General features: G+C 40.4%; 2 protein-coding genes across 2 annotated transcripts; both read left to right on the top strand.

Annotated features, from left to right (window-relative positions):
• The first annotated feature begins 13649 nt into the window (after positions 1-13649).
• Positions 13650-15493, top strand: LOC103717680 (transcription factor MYB75). Its single transcript, XM_026808671.4, has 3 exons — positions 13650-13982; positions 14054-14183; positions 15064-15493. Exons 1-3 carry the CDS (start codon positions 13847-13849, stop codon positions 15491-15493), a joined length of 696 nt encoding a protein of 231 aa, XP_026664472.4. The 5' UTR covers positions 13650-13846.
• A 7510-nt stretch (positions 15494-23003) lies between these two features.
• LOC148715227 (uncharacterized) lies at positions 23004-24961 on the top strand. The gene is made up of 8 exons (XM_089931056.1): positions 23004-23277; positions 23549-23720; positions 23794-24038; positions 24155-24358; positions 24461-24553; positions 24643-24744; positions 24841-24906; positions 24944-24961. Exons 2-8 carry the CDS (start codon positions 23552-23554, stop codon positions 24959-24961), a joined length of 897 nt encoding a protein of 298 aa, XP_089787182.1. The 5' UTR covers positions 23004-23277; positions 23549-23551.
• The last annotated feature ends 844 nt before the right edge of the window (positions 24962-25805 follow it).

Raw genomic sequence — 25805 nt, 5'->3', positions numbered from 1 at the left:
GCCAAGAGGTCGAATATGTCGAAGAAATCTATGAACCAAATATAGAAGACTATGAAGAAGACTTTGAAGACGAACCTACATAATTAGATTTTGTCCAAAATGATTCCCAAAGGGAGACTATTGATCTAAGTACAATCAAGCCACTTCACATCACTACTGTCGAAGGGTAGTGAAAGATATTAAGAGCCAGTCACTTGAGTTGGCACTTGTAGCTAAAGATACCCAGACGGAGTCCAACCTTGAACATTCTTCTGTAGTAGTTTCCCTTCTAGAGGAGTTTCATTTTGTAGTCCCTGATGATCTTCTGGATGCCCTTCCTCCGATGCGTGATATCCAACACGCAATTGATCTAGTTCTCGGGGCATCTTTGCCCAACCTTCCACAACATAGGCTCAACCCGAATGCATATGCTAGAATCTGGGATTTAATATTACCAACAGTTGAGTTTGCATATAATAGTTTAGTTAATAAGTCCATATGCATGAATCTATTCGAAGTGGTGCATGATTACAAACCTAGACAACCCGTAGACCTATTTTTCATGTCTCATCAGTATAGAGTCTTTGAGTCTGCACAATCAATTGCATTACATCCACATTCATTGCATCAAGAAATCAGCAATTGTAGTCACTTTAATAACTTAAAATATAAATCCCTTGCTGATTTACACAGACGTTATAAAGAGTTAAGTGAAAAAGATTACGTCATGATGAGAATTAGGCTTGAACGACTTTCTTCGTAAACATTTAAGAAATTGCAAACTTGTAGTGCGGAACCGTTCAAAATCTTAAAGAAAATCAGTTCGAATACATATGTTGTGGATCTTCCTGATGACTATGGGATTAGTACGATATTTAATATTGAAGATTTAGTCCCATACAAAAAGACAATATTAATGCCTTCTGACCCCTTTATATACCTGCCCATGTTGGACACCCTGACCTATTACCTGCTGTTGAGCCACCACTTCCCAAATTTCATGCACGCAGAGAACAAATATAACATATATTGGATGAGCAGGTTATTTCAACCAGGAACGGTGGTTACCAACGTTACCTTGTTCGGTGGAAAGGTCGACCAAAGTCTAACGTGACGTGGATTTCCAGAGCCCAGCTGCAGCGCGTTGACCCCGATCTTCTGGAGCAGTATAATAGCCGGCCAGACCTGTACTCGACGGGGTCGAGTTTTTCTCATCCAGGAGGAGTTGATGGGGACATCAGAGCCCTTCATCCAGATGATCCTGAGCCCCTGGATTGAGTCAGACCCGGATTGGGTCCATTTGAGTCCGAGTCATTTTTGTTTATTGCATTATTTGTTTTTGTTTTAGTCAAGTCAATTTGGTCCGTTATTTTGTTATTAGACTGGTCAATTGGGTTTATATAATGGGTCAATATGTAAGGTCTATATAAAGACCACCTCTCTCATGTATGAGGCAACTGATGATGGAATGAAAAAATCCTAGCCTCCTTCTTGTTCTTCTTCTTCCTCCTCCTCCCCTTCGCTTCTTCCTGCGTCTATATAACCTCTTCTTCCTTCTCCCTTTCTTGTTCTTCCTCCTTCTCCTCTTTCCCCGCACTTGTGCTGCATCAGGATACCACCTGGTTTAAGGTTTATGTACAGAGTAGTATTTGCAGCAGGAGGTGCCTTAGAGAACCCTATTGAAAATGTCACGACCCCCGCCCCGTTCCCGGCGGGCCGCCGCGACGGTCCTAGGGTGCGGGTAGGCATAAGGCCACCAGCCACCATGTAGAACCCTACTACCTATCAATCATCCATAAATTCTGAAAAAAAATTGGCATGATGCATGCACAAAATGATCACCTTTCCTATGGTGACCTGTCAGGATTATCTCAATACATACAACAACACTACCTGTCAGAGCAGCAATCACATAATCTGTCACATAATAAACCTGGACAATATATAGTAATATATTATCACAGGCACACAACTGATCTGCACACATATATATATACCTACTTTCCAATCCATCCATGGTCAACCCAAATCCACAACAGGATCTATGACTGTAACTATGCACTATATACAATAGAAGGTTTATAATACACCAAAAGGTATAAACCTCTATCTACATTATACTATACTATGGAGCGGCACAGCTAGCAGGCAACCTCTAACCCTGCTCCCCTCTATACAATACCTGCCCTGCAATCAAAAACACCAAACTGGGGAGTGAGTATATGAATACTCAGTGAGTGGAGTAGAGAGTACTATGCACATGAGACAGAATATAATCATGGCTCGAGATGAAATCTTAAGATCAATAACAAGATGAACATGATCTCAATATAGAGAATATGGAGTAAATCATCAATATCACCACAATCAATAACAACTCATCTGAAGCATATATGGAATAATCAAGTAAACATATATGCTACTCATGAATATGCTCAACAGATCATAATGCTGGAACATACAAATCAGGTGTCAATATGCTGAATCATTGATAAATAGCTATCAGGAGGTGGGTCTTACGCCCCAGGCGAACCACAGTAACTCCCTACTGCCATATGCATACATAGAATATGACACCACACCAATATGTAAATCAGGGTGTCAATATGCGAAATCATCACTAGACAGCTGTCGGGAGGTGGGCTTTACGCCCCAGGCGAACCAGCAACAACTCCCCACTATCACATGCATATGCAGGATAAGACACCATATTGATAATGTAAATGCTGGCCAGTATTCAGAACAGAAATCCATCTCACATCTATATACTAAACGGCACATCGCGGGAATTCTATATCCGCGGAAAGCCATACTGCACCTCGCGGGGTCTTACTATGTCCGGCGGCAAGCAGAATATAAATCGTAGGACTGGCCGATCCTACGCCTAGGACCGTGTCCCCCCTAGGAAGGGACTGGGCTCCGCCCACCCAGAAGGCTACTATGTGTACACAGGCCGATGTTCAACCCCCATCGACTATAGGTGTCCTGCAGATACTGCCAAGCCATGCATAAATGCCATAATGCACTCTTCCAATACTCTACTAAAAAGGAGTATGATCAAGACTACCACTCACTCGACTCCGACCCAATCATAAACTAACATCAGGGTTGGGAGTGAGGGGTCAAGGGTGTGCAATGCAACTCAATATACCATGAGAAGGGCTCCACAAGTCTTTGAAATGGAGGAAATGAAATCAATTTACAAAAGAAGTTATTTCACAATTTGGAACCTATTTAATTACTCATCTGCCCCTCATAATTCCTCTCAATGTTCCCTCAAATGCATGTACAGAATAATCAAGCATGGAGAACAAAATATAGAGGAATCTACCACAATATCAATCAATAAGCTCAGGTGGAATCAAGTCACACTTGGCAACATTCATGAAAATGAATAAGGAATGTACTCATGGTGCAAAGTACAAACTCCCACTCACCTGGCAATCTGGCACAGCCCTGATACGCCTCCAAAAATCTACAGCTGGCAGTGGAGAATTTCTTCCTCTTGTTCCCTAGCTTCTTGCCCAACTGATACATGCATTTACAATATATTTAGTTTTGTATCAAGGGCTATAATCTACGTGCCAATTATAATATAGGGAACTTTAATTGATTCAACTCCCCCGTTTCCTAAATCTTTTCTTTTCTTTCTCTTTTTCTTTTTCTATTAATTAACTCATCATTTATGTGTATTAGGGACTCCCTTGCACGAGTACAAGGTCTCCCTTAGCCTAATCTAGGCTTAATACCCTATTATGGCATGAAATTTCTTATTTTCCACTCGGATGAACAGTAACCCGGACCGACAGCGGGTTATTTCATTCCGGTTTTGGTCCACTTTCCAAACTCCAAATTTTATGAAATTTATACCCAATGTTCTACACTCATTGGGGTTTCCAAAATGTAACATGCATCCCCATCGGAGGCCGATTGACCTCCAAAATAATTCACCGAAGTTGGAACTTCGACATAGTTTTTTCGTAGTGCCGGAAAAATTTGTCGAAATCCGATTCTTCCTCTTTTAACCACCTCTACAACCCTTATCTGACCCCTCTAGACTACATCCACCCTTTTTATAGCCTAATATCATCAAAAGACTAGATAAGGATGGATATTTACCTTTTTTTTTTAGAAATCGAGGTTCTTGCGTAGAGGAAAAGGAGATCTACGTTTTTCCCTTCAGCTGGCAACGCAACCGGAATCTTCTTCCTTTCCCTTTTCTTCTTTTTCTTCCTCTTTCTTTCTTCCTTTCCTTTCCACTTCTTCTTTTTTTTTCCTCTCTGTTGTCGTCTGAGAACCCTCCCCCTCTCCTCTCTGTTTCACTCCCGTGAGCCAGCTCAAACCCATGATTTATGTCACATCAAGATACTATTCACCCTTTTTTTAATATTATTAAATTCCCATTTTGCCTCTAACACTTCAATATATTTACTGTTATGCCATTAACTTTTGATTCCTTTCTAATTTTACCCTTACCACTTTAACGCATCTACAGCTATGCCATTATCTTTTGATTCCTTCCAATTTTACCCCTTATATCAATTTTAAAGGACTATTCTATCCCTTTTTATAAAAAGAAAAAATTTTGGGGTTATTACATCCTCCCCTCCTTATATAAAATTCGTCCTCGAATTTAAAAGAGTGAATTACCTGATTACTCAAAGGGGTGAGTGTATCTGTTCTTCATATTCTGCTCGGTGTGGTATTGAAAATCAAATAAATTGGGAGTGTTTTATCTTCTATCTCTACCACATAGGTAGGATACACATACTTCGCTTCTATACTATCCCCTACAGGTGTACTAATAGCTAAGGGAATATGCATTAATATCTTATCCTTAGCTAACTTTTTAGCAAAATAATGGGACACAAATGAATGGGTAGCTCCAGAATCAAATAACACTCTAGCTTCAATCTTATCAATGAGGAGCATACCTGTCACAGCTGCATTCGATGCCTGTGCCTCCTGTGGATTTACCGTGAACACCCTTCCTTGCCCTCTGCCTACTGGAGCTGATGGCTGAGATGGTCCAGCACTCTGCTATGACGCTGGTGTCTGACCTCTGCCTCTGCCTACAGGCCCCCTACTACTAGGCCTGTCCATCTGCACAGAAGGGTAGGATGCCAAAGGCACCAACTGCTGGGTGGCACCCTGTGGGCATTCTCTGGCAAAATGACCCGGCTGTCCACATCTGTAGCACACTCCCTGACCCATTCTGCATCTGCCAGGGTGCTGCTTCCCACATATGCCACATACTGGCCATGATTGGAACCTAGATTCAGTTCTGGCCATAGTGACTGGAGGACGAGGTACTGATGGTAGAAAAGTATCTTGTGATTGACCTCTTTCCCTCCATTTCCTCTTACGTGGGGCAGGTGGAGCTGAGTGTACAGACTGCTCCGCCGGGCCCTCCGGGAGATCTACTCCCTCAGATCTACCTCTACTGCTTTGCTCCTTCCCCACACTCATTTTCCTCTGTTCTCTTTCAGCTCTTTTCTTTTTGTTTCTGGTCTCCCACTGTTTTGCTTTATCTATCAGCCTAGACAAGGTGGGGACCTCTACTGCCAGTACTGCATTATAAAGTGGAAAAATCAGACCCCGCCTGAATCTTTCTATCCTGGCAGCTTCAGTGGGGATGATGTAAGGAGCATACTTCCCCAATCTAGTGAACTCACGAGCGTACTCAGATACGCTCATTTCGGGCATCTGCTTCGGCCTCTCAAACTGAAGAGCCCGATTTTGCCTCTCAGCCGGAGACAAAAACTCATCCATCACTGCTTGCCTGAACTCTTCCCAGGTTGGAGGATTCCTACTGTACAATCTGTCCTCTGCTTGTCTCTGGTACCAGTCCCAGGCATCTTCCTTCATTGTAAGCCCTACAAGTTCTATAGCTCTTGCATCAGAACAGGGCAGTCTCCGTATAGTCTCCGTATCATCTTTTCAGTCTCCTCCAAAAATCTCTAAGGATCTTCATCTTCTCCCCCTTAAACTCCGGGGTTCTGAGCCTAAGAAATTCCTGTACAGTAATCCCTTCATCATCTAGAGCCCGCCTGGCCAAACTTCTTGGCACAGGTACAGGAGGTGAGATGGATACTACTGACGGGGCAGGAGGCTTTCCTCGAGCAATCTGCTCTCTTAAAGCCTGATTCTCCGCCAAAAGTTGTTTTACCAATGGATCTCTACTTCCTACCTCCCCTTGATCATCAACTCTCTGCCTGTCTGCTGGAGGAGATTTTTCTCTTTGGGGCTCGATATGTGTGGAACCCGCATCCAATGCTATATCTGGCTCCATCCTCCTTCCAAGACGAGCAGATCCTCTCCTTGGAGGTATTTTTTATATATCTACATACTGAGTCATAAAATGCTTTACTAAATTGTAAATGACCCAGCAAATAGCATAAAAAAAAATCCTATGCTCCATAGTATAATCCTATACTTAATCCTGACTCACCCTATTGCTCCGACAGGACTCTTGTTTAACCTTTGCTCTGATACCAAGTTTTGTCACGACCCCCGCCCCGTTCCCGGCGGGCCGCCGCGACGGTCCTAGGGTGCGGGTAGGCATAAGGTCACCAGCCACCACGTAGAACCTTACTACCTATCAATCATCCATAAATTCTGAAAAAAATTTGGCATGATGCATGCACAAAATGATCACCTTTCCTATGGTGACCTGTCAGGATTATCTCAATACATACAACAACACTACCTGTCAGAGCAGCAATCACATAATCTGTCACATAATAAACCTGGACAATATATAGTAATATATTATCACAGGCACACAACTGATCTGCACACATATATATATACCTACTTTCCAATCCATCCATGATCAACCCATATCCACAACAGGATCTATGACTGTAACTATGCACTATATACAATAGAAGGTTTATAATATACCAAAAGGTATAAACCTCTATCTACATTATACTATACTATGGAGCGGCGCAGCTAGCAGGCAACCTCTAACCCTGCTCCTCTCTATACAATACCTGCCCTGCAATCAAAAACACCAAACTGGGGAGTGAGTATATGAATACTCAGTGAGTGGAGTAGAGAGTACTATGCACATGAGACAGAATATAATCATGGCTCGAGATGAAATCTTAAGATCAATAACAAGATGAACATGATCTCAACATAGAGAATATGGAGTAAATCATCAATATCACCACAATCAATATCAACTCATCTAAAGCATATATGGAATAATCAAGTAAACATATATGCTACTCATGAATATGCTCAACAGATCATAATGCTGGAACATACAAATCAGGTGTCAATATGCTGAATCATCGATAAATAGCTATCGGGAGGTGGGTCTTACGCCCCAGGCGAATCACAGCAACTCCCTACTGCCATATGCATACATAGAATATGACACCACACCAATATGTAAATCAGGGTGTCAATGTGCGAAATCATCACTAGACAGCTGTCGGGAGGTGGGCTTTACGCCCCAGGCGAACCAGCAACAACTCCCCACTATCACATGCATATGCACGATAAGACACCATACTGATAATGTAAATGCTGGCCAGTATCCAGAACAGAAATCCATCTCACATCTATATACTAAACGGCACCTCGCGGGAATTCTATATCCGCGGAAAGCCATACTGCACCTCGCGGGGTCTTACTATGTCCGGCGGCAAGCAGAATATAAGTCGTAGGACCGGCCGATCCTACGCCTAGGACCGTGTCCCCCCTAGGAAGGGACTGGGCTCCGCCCACCCAGAAGGCTACTATGTGTACACAGGCCGATGTTCAACCCCCATCGACTATAGGTGTCCTGCAGATACTGCCAAGCCATGCATAAATGCCATAATGCACTCTTCCAATACTCTACTAAAAAGGAGTATGATCAAGACTACCACTCACTCGACTCCGACCCAATCATAAACTAACATCAGGGTTGGGAGTGAGGGGTCAAGGGTGTGCAATGCAACTCAATATACCATGAGAAGGGCTCTACAAGTCTTTGAAATGGAGGAAATGAAATCAATTTACAAAAGAAGTCATTTCACAATTTGGAACCCATTTAATTACTCATCTACCCCTCATAATTCCTCTTAATGTTCCCTCAAATGCATGTACAGAATAATCAAGCATGGAGAACAAAACATAGAGGAATCTACCACAATATCAATCAATAAGCTCAGGTGGAATCAAGTCACACTTGGCAACATTCATGAAAATGAATAAGGAATGTGCTCATGGTGCAAAGTACAAACTCCCACTCACCTGTCAATCTGGCACAGCCCTGATACGCCTCCAAAAATCTACAGCTGGCAGTGGAAAACTTCTTTCTTTTGTTCCCTAGCTTCTTGCCCAACTGATACATGCATTTACAATATATTTAGTTTTGTATCAAGGGCTATAATCTACGTGACAATTATAATATAGAAAACTTTAATTGATTCAACTCCCCCGTTTCCTAAATCTTTTCTTTTCTTTCTCTTTTTCTTTTTCTATTAATTAACTCATCATTTATGTATATTAGGGACTCCCTTGCACGAGTACAAGGTCTCCCTTAGCCTAATCTAGGCTTAATACCCTATTATGGATGAACAGTAACTCGGACCGACAGCGGGTTATTTCATCCCGGTTTTGGTCCACTTTCCAAACTCTAAATTTTATGAAATTTATATCCAATGTTTTACACTCATTGGGGTTTCCAAAAGGGTAACATGCATCCTCATCGGAGGCCGATTGACCCCCAAAATAATTCACCGAAGTTGGAACTTCGATACAGTTTTTCCGTAGTGCCGGAAAAATTTGTCGAAATCCGATTCTTCCTCTTTTAACCACCTCTACGACCCTTATCTGACCCCTCTAGACTACATCCACCCTTTGTATAACCTAATATCATCAAAAGACTAGATAGGGATGGATATTTACCTTTTTCTTTTTGGAAATCGAGGTTCTTGCGTAGGGAAAAAGGAGATCTACGTTTTTTCCTTCAGCTGGCAATGCAACCGGGATCTTCTTCCTTTCCCTTTTCTTCCTTTTCTTCTTTTTCTTCCTTCCTTTCCTTTCCACTTCTTCTTTTTTTTTCCTCTCTGTTGTCGTCTGAGAACCCTCCCCCTCTCCTCTCTGTTTCACTCCCGTGAGCCAGCTCAAACCCATGATTTATGTCACATCAAGATACTATTCACCCTTTTTTTAATATTATTAAATTTCTATTTTGCCTCTAACACTTCAACATATCTACTGTTATGCCATTAACTTTTGATTCCTTTCCAATTTTACCCTTACCACTTCAACGCATCTACAGCTATGCCATTATCTTTTGATTCCTTACATTTTACCCCTTATATCAATTTTAAAGGACTATTCTATCCCTTTTTATAAAAAGAAAAAAATTTGGAGTTATTTAAAAAAAAACTCAAGATCCACTGGTGAATCAAGTGGAGAAAATGGTCCACCCGGAAGTCTCTTAGTTGGAGTTGCTGTGTTCATATCAATGCCGGTGAGTGTTTAGCACCATATCTAGCATACATTGACAAAAATCTTATGTACTTAAGAGCTACGGATCTCAAATAAAAACCTTTTTGGTGAGGTATAGGTCATTACAAATGGTATCTTACTTAGCTCACAACCCACGTAAATGAGAAGGCACTGTAACATGGTCCCCTTTGATGCTGGCTATAAACCACTGCTGATACTTTTATGCTTGGACGCTTTTTTTATTCAGGATACCGACACACGTGCGAAGACTTTCCCCATATGTTTAGTCAAACATCGGTTATTTTTTTGGAGAGGTACAATAATTTGTGGTTTCTCTATGACCGGATCCCTTTCATTGCAAGGATGCTAGGGCGTGGATCAAAATGTTGATGTGTGTGGGTTTAGTCAAACATTTGTTGTATTGCAGGACTTTTTGGCTTTCAATATGAGGAAAGTTTGCCTTTTTTTATAGTAGTTCCAATGCAACTTCCTTTCTCCACGGGCCTAGGTCGTTTTTAAGGTATCTCCAGCCCCACTTGGCCAGAAGGGACCGGTTCGTAAGGCATAGGTCTTTAACCCCAAGGTCTCCTTTTTCTCGACATACAGTATTCCAATTAACCTTGAAGGAGATACCACTAGATGAATGATTGATTTTTCCAAAAGAATGCTCCTCGACACTTGTCAATCCTCTTGCTCACCCAACTTGGCAGCTTGCATAAGGACATGAAATAGAGCAGAATCACCATGAGCACAGAATTAACAAGTGAGTCTGCCACCAAATAAAAGAAGTTTGCTTTTCCAATAGGATAGCTTTAATTCAATTTTTTGAATTAGAACTATCTAGTTGGTTTTGGAAGGCTTTCTAGAGGTAAGAGGGAGATCGATGTATTTTAGACGCAAACGCGAGAAGCAACAGTTAAGCCACTTTGCAAATCTCCATCCCATAGGGGAGTCTTCTATGAGACCTGAAATAGAGATTTCCTAGTAATTTATGGAGCTATAGGATATTAGCTCAAAATAGTACAATATGACCATCAGAAGGGTAACATGATCCTTCTTGGCATGGGCAAAGATGATAATGTTGTCAATGTTTTGCAAGATCTTTGTACCTCCACATTTCCAAGGTGAGGCAAGACCTTAGATAAAGGAGAGAGCTGCCTTGTTGCGCATCTGACAAAGTGGGTTGATGGCTAGGATGAACAATAAGGGTGAGAAGGGGTCTCCTGGCCTCAAGCCACGCTTACAAGGAATCTAATTTCCAGTTTCCCCTTTAACAATCACTACAATCTTACCATTGGATATCAGTTTCTCAACCTATGATATCCAAATTGCTGGGAAGCCTCTACTCTGAAGGAGTTTGAGAAGAAATTTAGTTTTGATTATATCGAAGGCCTTAGAGAAATCAAGCTTACATATGACTCCATCAAACTCTCTCCATTTCGAGTGGTAGATGATCTCACTGGCATGAAGAAAATTGTCAAGAATTGATCTATTCTTGTTGTAGGACGATTGTACATGTTCAACAAGAGTTTTCATAAATGGCTGAAGATGATTTGCCGACACCTTGGAGAAGAGCTTGATAGAGCTGTGAATTAAGCTAATTGGTCTTGAGTCGGCAGGATATTTTGCAAACTCTTTTTTGGGGATGAGAGCAAGGTAAGCAAAACCAAGTCTGGAATGATTCACGTTGCAACCATTAATTTGCTTAAACAAAGAGAAAAGGTCATGGAAAAGCCATCCGGGCCGGAACTTTTGTCTTCATCCAATTAGAAGGTTGCTTTCTTGATTTCCAGGTCCAGATTTGCGGCATTTGCCGTCGAAGGAAGGGCAAAAATCTTCCTAAAATCGTTGGAGAAAGTCGATTTAATTTCTTCTTAGTTGGAGGTGACTTGCCCAATCCAATCTACATCTGCGATCTAGTTGCATTTCTTGTAAAACTTTGCCATTTTGTGAAAGAATGCCTTGTTGTTGTCACCTTCTTTGAGCCATTTGATTTTGGATCTTTGCCTCCAGTAAACCTCTTCAACCTTGAAAGTTTTCCGTGGCTTTTTCCTAGGATCCTCATGGGTTTCTCTCTCCAAAGGTGAAAGTGGGCATTTCTCCTCTGTCTTGTCCCATTCATGAATTTGAGTGAGCAAATTGGATTTGATGTTTCTATCAGAAGCTCGAATTTCCAAGAACCATTTTTTCCAATGCCTCTTTTTTCTCTTAGCTTTAAAACGAGATTGAGAGCTGCATCCAATGAGGAGCCAACTGACTTCCGGGTAGATAGCACTTCTTTGTTGTTTGTCTCATTGGCTAGCCAATCTGTCAAGTTTGAAGAAGCTTTTTTTGAATTGAGGCAGGCAGGGAGAAAGTGAGGCTGATAGGTGCATGGTCAGAACAAGAATTGGAAGGGCCATCTGAGAAGAGAAGGAGCACAGATGATGCCATTCCATAGAAATAAGAAATGAGCAGTCAATTTTCGCCATTATGGGGTTCTCCCACCATTAATTGGTTAGCCATATGTTACAGATTTACATAACTTTGGCTCCTTTATTTACGTGATGGAATCAAAAGGATGATTATATAATTAATGGATGGTTACAGTCTGCTAGTTGAATAAAATCTGGCTGGAAACAAAAAAAAATGAAAAATCTAAAATATACAAAATGCATGACCATGATTGTAAAGAAACAAAAATTGATGAGAATAAAATCCAATTAAACTGGGCTGTGCACCTGGCAAGCTGCAGCACAATTAACTCTTCTATATGATATCTCTTTGGGCTCGTTTGGTTCGTGGAAAAAGAAGGGGGAAAAATGTGGTCAACGGAAAAGTAATGAGATATCTCTTGTTTGGTTGTAGTTTTCAAAGGAGAGAGAAGGAAAAGTAGTTTCCCATAGAAATATAATTTCCACATTTCATGGAAAAGTCTTTCCCATGAGAAACATGAGAAAGTTATTTTTTCATGAGTCGAAAGTCACTCCATTTTTATTTTTTTAACAAAAAAACTCTTCAGCATTAAAGAGACATTAAATACCTAATTTTTATTAAGGATATAATAAAAATTATATATAACTTTTCTAGAAAAGTGGAAGGCCAACCAAACATAATCACTTTGAAAGTCTGTCACTTTTTCATGATCAACCAAATATGCCAAAAGTACTTTTTCATACATTTTTTTTCTAAAAATTTACTTTTTATAAATCATATTTATTGAAAAAAAAAACTATTTACGAGCCAAACGAGCCTTTTAGTTCATCCGTGAAATCTTCTAGAATATGTCGCCGCAATCTTCTCTTCGGCAGTCTTAGGAGTGACTCCTGGCCATGATAGTTCAACTTGAAGTTCTTTGCGTGAAGGAATCAGTGCCTGGATATAAAAATCTTGTTTAGTTCTTCCAATTACGTGTCCTCTCTAGATCCTCTCGCCATTGCACGGCCAATGACGGTTTGACAGGTCACGTATTATCCATCTACTAACTAACCAGGGCTTTGTAAATTCATAGTGGCACGTGTCCAGGAGATCCATCCAGTGCAAGTCACCCATCATCCTCGTACGGTCGAACAGGAGGCCAAAAATTGTGGGCCTGTCAAGCGATCGGATTGGATTCGACCAATATTTGCATCCATCAATATTTAATGCAATTGCTTCCAAAATTTCTCAAGACGGAAAACTTGGAAATACCCTTCAAATGGAAATCACTGCACTTATATAGGGATTACACAAGCATCTACGGCACTTGCTGAATTGAGAAAGAAGTGCTACAGAAAGAGGTCAAATCATGCACAGTGAATAAGCTTTGTGGCATCAAATGGTCCCGTCTTTATGAAGGATTGTCCTGGCTGGGCTGGCTTTAATTTGCCATCTCGGGTAAGAATTGTAAAGTTGTACGGTTAGAATTGATATATTGACGGCTGCGGTAGGTATTCCTCTGCATCTTCTCTTGTTAGCTAAAATTATAAGAATATTTTGCATAAATTATTTAAGTGCATCTTGAGTTGCCCACATTATGATATGATTACATTTTGATGGTATAATTTGATCAAATGGATTTAAATCTACAGAGTGTAATTATAAGGAGGCATTGGACTAGCCATATTGGCTATGGACAGTCGATCATGACTAGAAACATGATGTGTGAATAGCCAACTACGGACAGAAATATAATATGTGAACAGCCAGCCACATGCAAGTATATGACGTGTGGATGGACAACCACGAACCGAAATATATTCTATGAGTAGCCAGATACGTACGTAATATGATTCATCAGTTATGAGCAGAAGCATGGTGTGGCTGGTCCAATATTTCGGGATTGTCTGTGCTGTATTTGGGTTCTTATAAAGCATCATCGCGACCATGAAATAACACCGAGTAACTTACAACTTGAAATTGCAGCGTATAAGCTAAAGTTTTGGCCTCAATGGGTAATTTGCGTGCTGAAGTCCAACGTCCCGGTGTTCGCAAAGGTGCATGGACTGAAGAGGAGGACAGGCTTCTAAGGAAGTGCATTGAGATATATGGCGAAGGGAACTGGCGCCATGTTCCCGAAAGGGCAGGTAAGCGACTCCTTATAGAGAGTGGGGTCTTTTATCATTCTTAAGCTTACTCTGCTTTTGTGGGTTTGAAGGCCTCAGAAGGTGCCGAAAGAGCTGCCGATTGCGTTGGTTGAACTATCTCTGCCCCAGGATCAACAGGGAGAAATTTTCTGAGGAAGAAACAGATCTTATCATTAGGCTTCATAAGATCTTGGGCAACAGGTAACAACAGACTTTAAAGATTGCCTTGGTTACAGTGACCATGTATTTGTTTTCTATCAAGCGATTCCAAAAGTTTCGCTTCCCTTACCTTCATATTCCTTACCTGAGATAGTATAAGAAAATAACTACGAGATCATTCATTATATACATGTTTCTTTTAGTGCAGCTGTCAGCTCTCGTGGTTGGCACCTCTCTCCTAAGGAGTTGTCTTTATGGCATATAAAGTTCAAATCGTAAATAAAGTTAGTTTTCAAAAAAATACAAAAAGATATGGTATGTTTAAAACATTATGTATTTTTAAAATTCTCGCGTCTCTTCAGTTTTCCAAATAGAGTCTATAAATATATTTCTCTAAGATTAATTCAAAAAAACAATCTGATTATTTTCGTTTTTACTGGTACTCTGTCTTCTGAGGATTAATTCACTGGTACTCTTTCTCACTGCTAATTTGAGCAAACGAGACCTTGCTCCAAGATTCAGACAAAGGGGCTGCTCATAAAATTCCTTTAGGAAAACTGCAACACATCACCTTCTAATAAAAGGAACCAATGCATTTAAACCTGTCCAGAGGAAGTTGTCTTTTGGGCCTAAAGAAAATAAGTGATAATATCAACACATCTTCAGTCTATTTTTCCCGTACAATTTTTTTGGAATCTCCACCCCATTTTTTTCATACAATTGTATCTTTGATTTCATTCTTGAGATCTTTCCACTTACTCCAAATGCAATGGGGTATGCAACCACTGGGCTCTAGCAATATTTGCTGTGTAGAGATGTTCGTGTACCGTACTTTTCTTGAATCTCTCGTCCTGCAAGGGACCCTCTCGTCACAGTTGAACACAAACAATTCAACTAATGAGCTCTGAATTCGGTCAATCAGGTGGTCAACAATTGCAGGTAGGCTTCCAGGCAGGACAGCAAATGACATCAAGAACTACTGGAATTCTCAGCTGAGCAAGAAAGTAGAAGTTGAAAACAAGGAGGCGGAGCCCAGTGCTGATGCCAAAGTAATTAAGCCACGGCCATGGAGAGTACCGTTGCAGTGGATTTGGTCAGGCGATCAGCAATCATGTGGAAGTCAGCACCAGCAAGAAGAGTTTGGCATACCAGAACTACCGACAATCTGGGAGAATGATGAAGCTTGGCTGAATAGTATAATTAACGGAGATGGAGAGAGCGATGCAATGCCGGACGTTCGAAATCTGAACACAACGAACTTGCAGAGTGGATTTGGAATAGGGGAGCTTGAGGAAAATAGAGATGGCGCACTGTTTCTGGAAGGAGTTCTAGGATGGGACGACTTGCTTTAGGCCACCATTTCTTCGAGCTGATTCATATCCATACAGTTCTCGTAGATGGCAGTGCAATAGTTGCTATTGTAAGTTGTGCTAGAACTTGAATGCTACTAGAATTCCTGTCACGACCCGGACCCGGATCCATGACACCCCCGTACTACTGCCGACTACTGCCCACAATAGCACGAAGCCACATATCAGGATAATAAGGTAGTCAAAATAGTCAAGTTTCATTATAACAGTCCGAATACAACTTTCAGGATAACCCAAAGTACAGGGCTACTAAAATAGTTTATGTACACCAAATGTTTGTTTTACCTCCAAAATGAACCTGATGTAAATAAACGGGTATGAGCTACACGACTCAGTAAGTAATCATGCATAATTTTACCGGATCAAACATAATACTAAACATGTTTGTGCAGGGCTTGAGAAGCTGATATGTACATCAAATATAATTTTTCATATATACAATATACTCAAACTGAGCTGTAAATCAATGCATGTACAATCATGCAATTTCATAAATATGATTATATATCATAAAAATTGTGCCATTATTCTATGATTTGAAATTCATACTCTTAGATAGTAGTGTAGCTATGGCCGCTCTTAACTCCCACGGCAAGGATCAGTATGCCAGGCTATTGTTACTCACTGGCGGGGGCCCATGTTGCTCAGTTATTCTTACTCACCGGTGGGAACCATATGCGCATACCAAGTTATTATACCCACTGGCGGGGGCCCATGCATAACATCTGAGAGTTCATAAATCATAACTTTCACAAATTATACTTTATAAGTCATTTGAAAATTGATTAATGGCACCTCAAATCATTAATTTTATGATCATGCTACAAATATCATTTAAATGCATGTATAACACCATATTTCATGGAATACATAATGTAACTGAACCATGTTATCTTTGGTAAATCATGCACACTTACTAGCATATGCTTGATCCTATTGAAAGTATAAATAACACTTTATAAATTTTATAAACAAAGTATTTTCATGATTTATAAAACAATAAGATTGGTGCAAGATTACTTATTTTTTTCACAAATCATATACACAATTCAAATTACATGAATAATACTTGTTTGTGATACATGATCTACAATAAGATTAAGACCGATTACTTACCTTTTCAATTGGCTTAAAGCTTTATCCTTTCCTTTGTTAATCAGTTCTTTGATTACCTAATCATGTCAAAGAGAACATTTATTCAGTAAGTATACTTATCTATTTATTTTGCAAGCCCTTAGCCTAATTTCATGTAATTTGAGTCACAAGGCTTCCGATCTCAATTTTAGGCTAGTTCCGCCTCAATTTAACCCACCATTGGAATGCTTGAGCTTGAATTAAAATCAAATCAAGCCCACATAGACCAATTTGGTCTTTAAACAATTGATTTGGGTTTGGATTAGGGTCGGCCCGAGCTTACTGAATCCAATTTAATCCACCATTTTAAATACTTTGGGCTCGGCCCAAGGCTAGCCCGAGTCCAATTATTGCACAGTCCAATTTAATTGGATTCAGATCCAATTGAACTTGGACTCAACCCAATTTAAACTTTGTTTGGCTTAATCAATTTAAATTCTAATCTGATTGAACCTAGTTGGATTTAGATTAAACCCAATCCGAGCTAACCTAAATCCATTTTAATTTCTTTAAATCGGATTGGATTGGTTTGGGTTCGGACTCAACTCGTTAATCCAAACCAAACCCGTTAACCCATTCCTCCTTTTTCTCTTTTTTTTTCTCTTTTCTTTCTTTTTTCTTCCCTTTTCTTTCCTTTCATTTTCTTTTCTTTTCTTCCCGAACCTTCCTTTCCTTCTCTCTTTTCCTCTCTTTCTTCTCTTCTCCTCTCTTTCTTCTCTTCTCCCGATCCCTCTTTTCCTTCCCCTTATCTTATCCCGCGACGGGGGAAAAGGTGAACTCGGGAGGGACCGAGCCACGGCCGGCGGCACCTGCAATCGACGCCCGCGGCCGAGCCCATTGCATCCCCGACCGAGCCCGCAGTCGGAGCCGACGGCTCCCTCATTCCCACTGCGGCGGGGGAAAGGAACCCACCATCGCGGCCATGGCTGCGGCCGAACTCGCCGCGACCATGGAAGGTGGTGGCCGAGCTCACCGTGCCCAAGGGAGGGGAGGAAGGGCCTCCGACCGTCGATGGCTGCGACCACGACTGCGAACAAGCTCACCGCGTCGGATCCGTGGCCGAGAACACCGATAGGCTCTTCTCTCTTCCTTCTCCCTTTCTTTCATTCCGTTATCAAAAGGTAAAGGAACAGGGGTTAGGGTCTACCTTGCTCCGGAGATGCACTGCAACGGCCCTGCTCCGGCACCTCTACTCCGACTTCTCTCGTTCAAGAATTCCCTGAGGAAGGAGAAGGAGAACAGTAAGGGCTAGAAATAAGATCCTTGAGCGGTGGTCACAGCTTTAGCGGCAAGCGGCCGGGCACCTGTCTTTCCTTCCGCCCGGCAGCTAGATCACCGTTCTTCCTCCCAAGCTGGAGGTGGCGGCACCGCGTCCGCGGTCGGGCACCTATCGTCCCGTCTGTCTGGCAGCTGGATCGCCCACCTTCTTCTCCGAAGCCGGAGGTGGTGGCCGTCCAGCTGGGCTGCCGACATCGGTGGGAAGGCCTATCTGGCAGCCCAGGCTCGGTTATCACAATTCCCATGCAAGGATTTAGCGTTTCATGTCTTGGATATCGACGGAAACGAGACTTTGAAAAAACACTCGGCACTAGAAGGCTTGCAATGATTGATTGCTTTTGTACTTGCAACTTGAAGGAAGCGTGCCTTCTCATCAGAACGGAGGAGGTCTCACCTTAAGTCTATGTAAATGGTCGTGAAGCTTTTAAAAGCACTCTATATGTAAATCATGATAATATATTTCCTCAGATAGGCTTAGCACGTCTTGTACCAGTTTACTTATTTGAATATTCTGGCAGGGGTTTTCAAACTCCAACCAAAAATAGATGGATTTTTACAGAAAAGATTAAGAAGAAGATTTGAGTAAAGCATAGGTCTACTTATGGGCAGGATACTATTTACATGTATTTCTGGAAAAGAAAGGGAGCCATTTGAGCCTGCGGTAAGGCACAGCCACGTTACGCAACTGCAGATCCTTGTATTGGTGCATTACTATTGCATTTCTTTAAATACAAAATCACATATAAAATTATTGTCTAACATTGATTGCGATCAATTATGAAACAATAAAGTTAACTACAGTTAGATCAATAAGAATGAAAAAAATGTGAATAGAACACGTCAAAGAGTGTGACAGGAGAGGATTGGGTGATTCATGAGGTAGGTTAATGTGGCGCCATGTTGGCTTGAAAATTCTTTTTGTCCCACTAATGACACATTCTAGGTTTCATCTTAATGAACAAAATGGACAATTAGCCACCAATAAAAGAAAAGATGGGCGGGATTACCATAATGAACTTTCCACCCTAACCCCATCCCCATCACTCCCACCACCAAATGGAAAAAGAAAAGATTAATATTTTACAATGTAAAAGAAAGTAAACACTACAGTAAAAGTGTGAAAAGCCGACGCTTAAATGCCGACGCTAAGGGAAAGCGTCGGCATTTCCTGCTCCCGCGCCAACCTTTCCCGACGCTCTGGCTGAGCGTGGGAAATTTGAAGCATTGGACGACGCTTAAACGCGTCGTTGTAGACTTGAGGCTACAACGACGCTTATAAGCGTCGCCAAGGCCCCCTTAAAACACAGCGCCCGACCCCAAGCCCGCATTCTTGCCCTAGCTACTCCCGATACCCCTTATTTTTCTCTCCGGCGCTGCCCTTGCCTTCGTCTCCGGCGCTGCCCCCATCTCCCTCCTCTCCGGCGGCTGAAAGCCACGAATCGGACTTCCTTGACGCCAACGGCCACGTTCCAGAAGGCCTACCTCCTCTCCGGCGTCGACCGACCGACCCCAACGCGCGCTCCGCCCGAGGTAGTTTCTCCTACTCCATTCTCTCCCTCCGTCTCGCTTGTTCTCCTCCTTCTCCTCCTTCCTCAACACGCTCCTTCTCCTCTTCTTTGGTATAAGCCTTGATCGAGCTTCGTCCTCGAGAATCACACCAACTATGGCAAAAATATGTTTTAACAAGATCGGAGCAGCTCAAACTAGGTTAGTGCCATCCTTTGTAATGGAGATGAGCAACATTTGATATTAGAGACATCAATATGTGCTGTAAACGATAAGCCACCTACTAAATTTTTTCTCTGCGGAGAAGATGGATTAGGATCGACAAGATCGTGCCTACTGTCTAGACTCTTTTCAGCACTTCTGGGTTACTAATAGATTTTATTATCATGATTCTGCATCATCGACTGCTGTAGTCTCAGGTTAACTTTGGCTGCTCCATTATATTTGAGCATATGAATGAACACCAATGGCTGCAATTTGCTTAGGTTAACTTTACTGAACTGGTTTTTTTCTATGCAAGTAAATTGGCTAAACTTTTTCAATATCAATGGCACCAGTCTATTCAGTTGGAATGATCTTGAAATGCTGATCATCATTGCTAACATCAAATCTTGTCATTTTTTCCTTTGTATAATGGAGGAAACTTGCTCTGCAGTGTATGAGGTGTTGGCTAATGCTTTTCTTGGCATACCATTCATATGTTAAAATGTACTAGCATTTTGCAAGATTTAACAGGTGGAATTATCCATGCATGAGGTGTGCCAGGTGCAATTTGAGCTTGTATCATCAAGTAGTGATGTCTCTCTAATTTTAGTTCATCATCTGATGTGTATTCGTGCGACCATGCATTCTCCATGCATTCTCTCAGGTGTCTCGATTTGGTTCTCGCACAAATAATGGTTATATGGTACATTTAGAATCCAGGTAGAAAATCCTTGGTGGAATTATAAGTCTGTAGTGGACGGGTTGAGTAACGTCCATATAGTTGTGCACAAGTGTTGCTGTACTACCTCTGATTAGTTGGTCGCGCTACTAGTAGTATTATGGCTACTAGTAGGGTTACAACTTCAATTCATTTGTTGTCAAGATGTGAACCTTGGGTACCGTTATTTACTTTCAATTTAAACTAAGCTATGTTGGTCTTATTATTTTTCTCTGTTAAATGGGAGTTCTGGAACTTTTAATGGTTCTGTCAATTTTGTGGATGATGTATTATTGACCCAAATTCAGGTGCTGATAGCAACGTGCAACATGTTAGATGGTTCTGGCCGTCATGGTTGCTTTCATTTTGTGCATAACGTATTTTGTCTCATTCGAGTCATTACATCAAATGATCTGGTCTGAGTTTAGTTTAAGACCAAGGCATATTTGTGAACCTGTTGGTGTCAATGCCTGTCCTCCATACCAAATACATTCTTTCTTGAGAGTTTGGTATGACTGTTTTATTTATGGACAGGAGGTTGTTCGGATCGAAGCTTCCCTCGTGAGACAGTAAAACTGACCCTTTGATCGTGAATCCTTGTCTTATCAAGTTGGGCGAGGACTGATTGTATCAGATCTGGTAATGTTTGTGCCTGACCAAAGCCTGTACTGGTTGCAGGTTTTGGTTTTGCTTTAGGGTTGTCTGATTGTCTCGTGGTCTTATTAGGAGTACTCATGAAGTTCCGCTTTGGGGAAGTGGTTTAATGAAAACAGGGGAAAATTTGGTTGTGTATTACTATTTGGTAGGGTTTTAGAGCAATCAGTTTTCCAGAACAGGTTTTATGAAAATAACGAAGCATTTTAATAAAACTCAACTTCAAAATCACTAGGAAAAGGAGGTGCGTCCAGTTTCCTTATTTGATTTTCTAATTGTTTTTTTTTATTTTCTGTTAAAAAAGACTTCCTTTCCTTTTTCATAGGTTTGCTTGTGAGCATAAAGCATCTGTTCCGTAAGTCCTTTTTTTGGTGGAGCTGGGTTAAAATTTCTTTAAAGCAATAATTTATCTGATGTTTTTAGTGTTGGGAGTTCCTAATGTTATGAAACTAGTTGTTTCTCTTTCTTTTGTCAATTTTGTTAAATGCATAGAGATGCATGGCCTCTTTGGTGCATGGAGTTCTTTGTGATCTTGTTAATTGAATTTACAGCATGGTTAATTTATCAAGGTTTCAGAAATAATCAAGTTCTGTTTACAGATGTTTGAAATGATATTGACATCAGTTAACAATACCTGAGTTGATGACCGATTTGAATGATTAATGAAAACTTGATAGGAGATATTCTAAAAATTTGCATGGAATGTTTAGATAGGATAGGTGTCAGACCCACTGCGCGTGTAGGTCCTCCTTCCTGTTGATGGACAGCATGGAAGTTCTAAGGGCAGCTTCTAACTTTCCCTTCTTGATTTTTTTTTTATTTATTTATACACCAAGAAACATTCTGCAAGGAGCCAAAATAGGGATAGTAATCAGCTGGTCCTAAGGATCTGACATAAATCTGACTTGATCTGACCCGAATCGACCCGTTAGAAAACCAGAAATATCCGACATGAACCGAACAACAGCCATATAAGGCCATACTTCGCTTTGCATCTAGAGGATATCATATCAGGTTAAAAGGTGTGTAACATGCAAACCCTGTACTTCTATGTTATGCCTTATTTGAGAGTTTTAGCAGTTAGACCTTTATTAATTTTCACAACCAAATATAATGAAAAACACGGTGTTTTTTTTTTAAATTTTTGCATACTCAAATTTCAAACTGTGGTGCAGTGCGTTAGTGTAGCTGTTCATTATTATTTGGTTAGTGGAATTTGATCCTCCAGATTATCCTTGGTAATAAAGTAACAAGAATATTTAATTATTTGCCATTATCATAGATTTTATGATTTACTCATGAGTTGCCCATGACTGATTCAAAAACTTTGATGCCTTACAAATTAATGATGCTATATGTTGTTACTGGTGGTCTTGTTTTTGCTACTATTTATGGTTAGTTCTCACCAATTCTATTTTTCTTGTGAAGAAATATAATAGATAGTTCAATAATCAAAGTTTCTTTATTTTTGTTGTTTTTCTAATCTTTGATCACCAGAAATCTTTCCAAACGTGAATTGTCCTCATTAGCTGAACTGTGCCCAAGAGCTCTAGAGTATAGAGATCAAATTGGTTTGGTATTAGAGTATCCATGTCATTCAATTGGAGCACATGTTAAACAACTGATGATCAAAAAGATTGACACAATAGAAGCTTATACATGTTAAACAACTGATAGTTCAAGCAAGCTATATGTCCTAATTAGAGTAGGATAAGTGCAAAGTTTAGACCAAAAAAGGAATCTTATATTCTAGTTGTTCAGTAGATGCAGGGAGACATTCTTGTTGTATCAATATCATCGAATATACTTTATATTATATTTAATGTAGCTTTCTTCTTGAGAACATGATTTTGAATTAAATATTCTGGCAGAACTTTTCCTGCCTGTCTAGCTACTATCTATGCTTTAACTATCATAGCTGGTATCCCAGTAGTTTAGGATACCAGCTATGAGTTTTTTTTAAGAGCTACGACATTGGCATCTCAAATAGAGCATCATGAAATATGAAAATACATGCTCTTCTGAGAAGCATTATCTTCATTCCAGACAACATATTCGGACATTTAAACATATCAACAACTTGCAAGGATAAGAAATCAAACAGTAGGTGAGTTGATGTTTCTCGAACTGGTTGTTGTTGACATTCTTAAATAAATTTCATGTGTTCATGCTTGTGTTGGTACATCCACAGGGATTGTAGGTGAAGAGCCCTCTCTTTCACCCCTTTCACCGACACTGTTATCTGCAAACTTTAAGCTTGCTGAGTGGTAACCTTTCTCTTTCTCATTCTCATTCCATTCAGCTGCATAATATACTTCTTCTGTTGCATTTTACTTAATTTTGTTTATCTTTTTTTTAAAAACTGCAGTTCAATTGGTATTCTAATAGAATGGACAAAAGTTGGATAAATAAGTTAAGATCTAGTACTGAATATTTGGATGGAGTTCAGAATTTCATTAAGTTTGCTTTTGAGAAATCTAATATGAACGGGAAGATTTATTATTTAACCAAATATTGATTCTTTTTTGTGCATTCCAGGTAACAATATGCCCCGAGGAAGACGATTTAGAGATGTGGAGTTCCAGCATTCTCAGGTGGGATCTACTTCTGAGCAGTCCCTGCAGTCCCAGCAGCCATGTGAGCACCAGCAGCACGAGTCAGGATCTCAGCACGAGCCTCCTGCTGATTGTCCGGAGGATGAGCTCCGGATCCAGGGTAATTCGATTTAAAGTTCATATTTTATGTTCATATTTGTCTTCAACTTTTTAAGACTTTTTAATTTTAATAGATGGACAAGGGACGGTGAGGACGAGACGGGGACCCACTCAAGCAAAGGATGTGTGGAAGCTTCCTCCGGGTGAGAAGATCATCATCCGATGCAACGAATTGGGGCAGCCCATCAATAGAGCTGGAAGTCTACTATCAAGCTTTTTAGGATCGGTTGCACGCAAGGGTCAGCTGTGTCCACTCAACTATACGAAGTGGAATGACATGCTTCCTTCGTATAAGGTTGAGCTTCTTAGACTTATACAGGTAATGAATTGAATTTATTCTTTTTAATTCGACACCTCCTGTATATTAATTTGCTTAGTATCATAATTTTATTTTAGATGTTTAATATTATTATAACATTCTGAATCTTGTTGTAGGATAAGTTTGTACTCCCTCCAGAGAGCCATGATTGGGTGCTAAAGTCCCTCAATCGCAAATGGAAAGAATATAAAGCAAAATTGAAGACGGACTTCAAGCACGAGGGTATGACAGAGGAGGAGGTTGCTCGTGTGACTCCTCCTGATGTATACCCTCAGCAGTGGAGGGAGCTTGTTCACTACTGGTTTTCTGAAAGAGGACAGGTCACGTATATTGTTTCAATATTTTATATTATATTTATTATTAATATAGATTGCGAATATATACATTGAATCATATTATACTATGTGCTTTTATTTTGGCAGACATATTCTAATATTGGCAGAGCTGCACGAGCATCTCAAGCAGTTCCTCATACTTCAGGCTCGAAGAGTTATGCGAGACGTAGAAATGAATTTGTAAGTTCTTTTGAAACTATTTGATATTTTACTAACATATAGCACGTATCATGATACATAGTTTGCCAATATACTTTCCGTATGTGTAGATGGTAGAGCATGGAAGGGAGCCTGGTGAGGTAGAGTTTTATAAGATGACCCACACTCACCGAGATGGCAGCTTTGTCCGGGACGAGTCGAGAGATATAGTTGTATGTATTCATTTTTTATTTGTTCAGAATTTTCTTATTAATTTTACTTCTTTTAAAATATTAATGTGACTGTTTTTTTTCTTGAGAGAGATATAGGAAAGAGCTACAACTCTTATTTCAGAGCGCGTCGGGGAGTCATCATCATCCGACGCGGCCAGTCGTGTCGAGGCTCAGGTCTATGCTGAATTGATGGGCCCAGAACGCTTTGGTCGCGTGAGGGGTTACGGTGTCGGAGTTACCCCCACTCAGCTGTCTGCAGTGGCCGATATACCCAAGATGCCAGACAAGGTACTAGCACTGCAGAGGTAAGTAGTTTGAAGACAGAGATGGCACAGATAAAGCAGTCATATGAGACAAGGATAGAGGAGATGAGGCAGAGTCATATGACTGATATGGCGGAGTTGAAGCAAAGCCAAGAGTTGAAGATACAATCTTTGCAGGACCAGCTTGACCATATTTCATCCTTTTTGCAGAGATTTGCTCCTCCGGTACATAACTAAATCTATTTGAATATTTTATGTAATTATAATGTATTCTTGTATGAGCGTGATGACTTTCGTATTTTTAGTTTCTAAAATATTTTTTTTTCTTGTAGGTTGATGATACTTCATCTACTTGTAGGGATGATGATGCCGACCCTTGATACATATTGTAGATTGTGTACTTAGGAATTTGACTTGTATGCTTTAAGAATGTTTTTGAAGTACAATGTAATCAAATATGATAATATGAATATTTTGAATGAAAAGTTCTTGTTTGTGAAATTAGTATGTTCTTCAAATATGAACTACTTTATCTACTTCACCTTATCTTACTTGGGGAATGGCCCTATGTTGACTTGACAGGAACATGGTTTCAGGACAGGCAGTCCGGCTGGACAACTTGACTCCCACGAACTAGATGAGGTAACTGGAATACATCTTCTTCATGCAAGTAAACTGTTTATTCTATTTATCCACGGCTTGATAAGATACTTTTTCTTTCATATAAGGTTTAATCACATTACTCTAATATAGGGTTTTTCTATTTATCCACGGCTGGATAATTGGTCGTATAAGGTT

Source organism: Phoenix dactylifera, chromosome 1, assembly GCF_051530095.1.
Source record: "Phoenix dactylifera cultivar Ajwa chromosome 1, Ajwa_hap1_PhDact_Kaust_v1.1, whole genome shotgun sequence".
NCBI lineage: Eukaryota > Viridiplantae > Streptophyta > Magnoliopsida > Arecales > Arecaceae > Phoenix > Phoenix dactylifera.
The sequence above is the reverse complement of the archived record's forward strand: the minus strand, read 5'-3'. Positions and strand labels throughout refer to the sequence as shown.

What these genes read in the sequence shown, in the direction of transcription:
- LOC148715227 (XM_089931056.1), top strand. Translation starts at nt 23,552, where the DNA reads ATGCCCCGAGGAAGACGATTTAGAGATGTGGAGTTCCAGCATTCTCAG. An exon ending in AGCTTCTTAGACTTATACAG is followed by an intron (nt 24,039 to 24,154) that starts GTAATGAATTGA and finishes ATCTTGTTGTAG; the next exon opens with GATAAGTTTGTACTCCCTCC. An exon ending in ACGAGTCGAGAGATATAGTT is followed by an intron (nt 24,745 to 24,840) that starts GTATGTATTCAT and finishes AGAGAGATATAG; the next exon opens with GAAAGAGCTACAACTCTTAT.
- LOC103717680 (XM_026808671.4), top strand. Translation starts at nt 13,847, where the DNA reads ATGGGTAATTTGCGTGCTGAAGTCCAACGTCCCGGTGTTCGCAAAGGT. An exon ending in CCATGTTCCCGAAAGGGCAG is followed by an intron (nt 13,983 to 14,053) that starts GTAAGCGACTCC and finishes GTGGGTTTGAAG; the next exon opens with GCCTCAGAAGGTGCCGAAAG. An exon ending in CATAAGATCTTGGGCAACAG is followed by an intron (nt 14,184 to 15,063) that starts GTAACAACAGAC and finishes TCGGTCAATCAG; the next exon opens with GTGGTCAACAATTGCAGGTA.